Below are 4,810 nucleotides of genomic sequence, written 5' to 3'. Positions count from 1 at the left end.
GAGCTCTACATAAGTCTTGCCACATTTGTCTTCGAGTAACCCAAATGGGCCGTTTCTTCTGTCTTGTCTCTTTTATATCTCTCATAGGGTGTTCTTTTATTCTGCAGGCACATTTTACATGCTGGTCAGAGTCATTTAGATTTGCCAAAGCCACTCTCACTTTACAAAGATCCTGTCCCATTAAAGGGCTTAGTAAAACCATTAAAGTCCCATACCATTCTTGAGGTCCCAGTTGAATTAGGCTTTCTTTCATCTCTCTGGTGAACTCAGTCTCATCTGGCCCAGTGAACTGGACATCATATATTGCTTTTCTCATACCTAGTTCTCTCAGTAATGCCTGTCCCTCCTTTATAGTCCTCCAGCCCCTGCCAATCATATTAGTCTCCCTTGGTGACAACCATGTATCTTTAATGCCTTCAACCAGCCACCCCATTAAGGACTGCTCCCCCCTCCATTGGCCTAGGTTGAACAGCCTATATAGAAGGACGGATGGGTGGTTATATAACTCAGCTGTGAAGCTTCTGAAGGACTTAAACTGACATCATTTGCTCCCATGTCCTATACTCTTACAAGCCACGTGGCCAGGGGCTCTCTGCTTGCTTGCTTGTAAGTTTTTCCTAGTTTTAACAGTTCTAGCGTGGAGTATTTCCTAGCTGCAGCACAGTTAGCTTTTTTTTCTCCTTTTTACTATTATCTGTCTTTTCCTCCGAGTCCTTGGACTTTACATAAGTCAAAGGGTCCCACTGGGTCTGCCAGTGCAGCCTTTTCAGCTTTCCCCGCCTGGGGCATGTCTTTTATCATGCAAAGTGGCCACTCTCTCTCTCTGGACACTCTGGCGTGGAGTATTTCCTAGCTGCAGCACAGTTAGCTTTTTTTTCTCCTTTTTACTATTATCTGTCTTTTCCTCCGAGTCCTTGGACTTTACATAAGTCAAAGGGTCCCACTGGGTCTGCCAGTGCAGCCTTTTCAGCTTTCCCCGCCTGGGGCATGTCTTTTATCATGCAAAGTGGCCACTCTCTCTCTCTGGACACTCTGTTTGGGTCCAGAACAGGTAAAAGATTTTCTAGCCTTTGGGTAACCTTTAACAAATCTTCATATACCTGCAACATATCCCCACATTTACAACATAGCTGTGGCCCATGCTTCTGCATGGCTAGCCTCTTTTAAGTTACAGATTTTATGATCCATTGTATAACCCATATGACTATCCCTAACCCCACTAAGCATATGAGTTTTCTCTCTCAGTGCTCCATTTGGGTCCAGAGCAGGTAAAAGATTTTCTAGCCTTTGGGTAACTTTTAACAAATCTTCACATACCCTCAACTTATCCCCACATTTACAACGTAGCTTGGCCCACACTCTGCGTGACTGGCCTCTTCTTAGTTACAGATTTTATAATCCATTGTATATCCCATATGACTATCCCTAACCCCATTAAGCATAAGGATTTTAATTGGCTTCTCTCCTGGATTTGGGACTCAGAGCCCAGCTGACCTGCCACAGGGGCAGCAGGAATAGCACTGCTTTCTGAGACCCGCATCCCCAAGGCTGTAGTTCCTTTATCCAGCCAGACTTCGCCAGTTTTGTGGCTTGAATTCCCTCTGGGTCTCCTGCACTATCAGACAAACCATATAATATATTTTATGTGTATTTATTAACTTACAAAGGAATGAGAACCCAGTGCCTAACCCCACGCCTCCAGCAGCATGGCTCAGAACCCACCATATCAGACCACCCATGACTACCATAGTCCCCACTAGCATTCTCTCATGCCTCAGGGGCCAGCGATCTCACCCCAGGTCCACAAGGGACAGTCCATTCTGTCTTTGAGCTGCTGCAGCTGGCTGCGCATTCCCCATACCACACATGCTACCCATGGCTCCCGGCTTCTGTCCCAAGATGGCTCCCAGCAGCCCCTTCTAGTCCATGCTCCGTGTCAGGCCCCACCCATTGGAGGAGCTAGCCAATTGGAACATAGGGACTTAAAGGACAGTTTTTGCCTCTTGCCCTCCAAGGTCGACTAAGTTCCAGAGTACTATGGAATGGCTCTCAAAATGTCCTGTAACTGTGGTGAATCACGTGTCCTGTTGTTCAGGGAGGCCACGGAGACCCCACAAGATAGACTTGAACCAGTGTACAGTCTACAAAGAGGAGGGTCAAGTCAGAGGAAACATTTCCTCCGTGCTTCCAAGTGAAGCCAGCCATGGTAGAGCAGACTTTTGACTTATCATCACATAGATGGAACTGGTAAAAGAAAGGAGCCAGGGACTCCTCCCACGCCCATGTGACCCCTGAGGAACAGATCCTCAAATGACCTTAAGAGTAAAAATAAATTGGTTTATCTAGGTCAACTGTATGGTCTTTAACACCAAAAGGAAAGTGTAACCAAAGATTAAAGTGATCAGTATATTTCTTTAAGAGTCCATGTGTATAGCTAAAGGCTACATAACATGAAACAATGCCAGACAGGAGATACCTTCCTTTGAATTGTTGGCCAGTTTGGCCCTAGAGACTCCCAGACAGTAACCGAGCATAGAACTGGGAAAATGAACAGCAGACCCCAATCTTATCTAAAGGAATGTTGGCAACTGATTGCTGCTAGATGAGGAAGAGCTGATGTTTCTAAAACAAGGGACTCCAGATAGGCTGACTAGACTCAGCAGATGGACTTGCACTGAGGAACAGCTGCGGGTACTGACAACACAGTGGGCAGTAACAGGGATGACAGAGTATATTGGCTCCAGTGTAAGTCGGGGGGGGTGGGGTTAAGGGATGGTGTCATTTGGGATGCAGGTATAAAGACGAATAATATTGTTTGGTATGTTCTGTATGAAATACACGAAAAAAAATTCAACAAATTTTTTAAAAAAATGAAATGAAGGTGAAAGGCCAAACAGGAAATTCTAAAGAACAAGGACAAGTGGGTGAGCTTGCCCCAGCAGTCCTGAAGGCCTCATGTTGTAGGCACAGGACATAAACACATAGTGAAAGGAAGAGGCCGCTCTGCTTTGGATCTGGGCTGCCCCGCAGTCTGGTATTACAGACTGAGGATCAACTTGGCACTATGAGGGAAGCTTTAAGAGATGGGTCTAATGGAAGTCTTAAGTCATGGGGGTGGGGCCTTAAGGAGAATTGTGGGAAACTGGTCTCTTTCCTTCTCTCTTCTGCTTCTGGGCAGCCATGGGGTGAAATGCTGACCCTTTCCTCTGACCCTTTCTCCCTTCTTTTCTTCCTTCCTTCCCTCCCTCCTTCCTTTCTCCTTTTGTCCCTTCTTCCCTCCTTCCCCCTCCCTCCCTCCCTCCCTCCCTCCCTCCCTTCTTGCCTTTCCTTTCCCCTGAGCCTCTTCTCCTTCCTTCTATCTTCTCTCTGTACCCTACACAACTGGAGTACCATATCCAGGGATAAACTCCACCAGCCCATTGGCTTTTGTTTAGGAACCCTGCAGAATTCATTTTGCCAAAAATTTATTTAAGGATTTTACAGATATCTGTATTTATAAATGAAGTTATTGCTTGTTTTGTCAGTTTGCTGCTTTTATTTGAAAGACTTGGAATAGCATCTCTCTTTAGAGGAATGGTTGAAATAACACAAAATAACTGTATCATAAAGACCTGGAACTAATCTGTGACTCTGTCTGAGCCCCTCTTTTTGTTTGTCTGTGTACTTTGCAGTGTGAGTATAGACAGGGGTGGGGAGGGGTGGGGTTGGGAGAATTCAACAAAAATCTTAAAACAGCCTTCCAGATATTTTCCAATGTTACATGAGTTTCAGGCAATGAACCCAGTTAATAGGCTGGTTTCGTATAGGATTACAGACTACGAAGAAAAATAACCCAACATGTTAATAGAATGCTTGCTTTGCCTCCTAGGTCAGGAAGCGTGCTGCACCACTGGAATGAAATCTACTACTTTGTGGAGCAGCTGGCTCATAAATTCATCAGGTGAGCATCATCTCAGCACTTGCCTCTGTAGCTGACAGTGAATCCAGCCCATTTACTGTTCTGCTTACTACCAGACACTTTGAAAGTGCATACTAAATGGACCTGTGAGTCAGGTGTCACAGAATGCAGGGCTACCAGCTCATGTCAGTTTGCCCACAGCCCTCCTGGTTTTAGTGTGACCACTTCCCAGTCCTGAGCGAGTCGTGGCTGGTCACATTCCCCTGCATTCTCTGTGCAGGCTTGCCTCTACCTTTCCAGGTGGGTTTGAGCATAGTCACTATGAACCATGCACGTGCTGCTTATGGACACCAACTAGTAAAGGAGGTGACACCACCCTCTGTGGGGTCACACCGACACCACAGCTTTCATGGATGCACCTGCAACACGTTGTTGAGGTGTTTGGTGCAGTTGGTCTGAGCAATGTGAATTCCAACATAGCTCTCCTGGTACAAGATGACTTTCATGGAATCTTTAGTCAGTGGGAGTGAACATGAGGCTCTTCAGTCCCATTTTTCATCATAGAAGATCCTTTGAGCCAGGGTAATGGCACATAATCTCCTCCCAAATTCAGTTATTGATCAACATGCTCTTACCCACTTACCCATCTAAGGAGAGAGGAAGGGTAGACGGTGTCCTCGAATCCGCAACAGGAATTACCAAAACCTGGTGACTGAGGAGCGCAGGTGCTGAAAGGAGAAAATGGAAAACAAGGACAGGGAGGAGACAGACAGTGTGTGTGTGGTGTTAAAAATATTTAGGAGATAGCTAGGCGTGGTGGCACATGCCTTTAATCCCAGCACTTGGGAGGCAGAGGCAGGCAGATCTCTATGAGTTCAAGGCCAGCCTGGTCTACATAGTGAGTTCTAGGAC

General features: G+C 46.0%; 1 protein-coding gene across 1 annotated transcript in view; it reads left to right on the top strand.

Moving 5' to 3' along the window:
- The window catches only part of Antxr1 (ANTXR cell adhesion molecule 1), a 254,868-nt gene that overhangs the window by 34,566 nt on the left and 215,492 nt on the right, over nucleotides 1-4,810 (top strand). The window contains 1 exon segment of the mRNA XM_029553527.1: nucleotides 3,869-3,940. Within this exon segment, the coding sequence (XP_029409387.1) occupies nucleotides 3,869-3,940 (72 nt within the window).

Source organism: Nannospalax galili, unplaced genomic scaffold (assembly GCF_000622305.1).
Source record: "Nannospalax galili isolate Female #2095 unplaced genomic scaffold, S.galili_v1.0 scaffold204, whole genome shotgun sequence".
In the NCBI taxonomy this organism is placed as follows: domain Eukaryota; kingdom Metazoa; phylum Chordata; class Mammalia; order Rodentia; family Spalacidae; genus Nannospalax; species Nannospalax galili.
The sequence above is the reverse complement of the archived record's forward strand: the minus strand, read 5'-3'. Positions and strand labels throughout refer to the sequence as shown.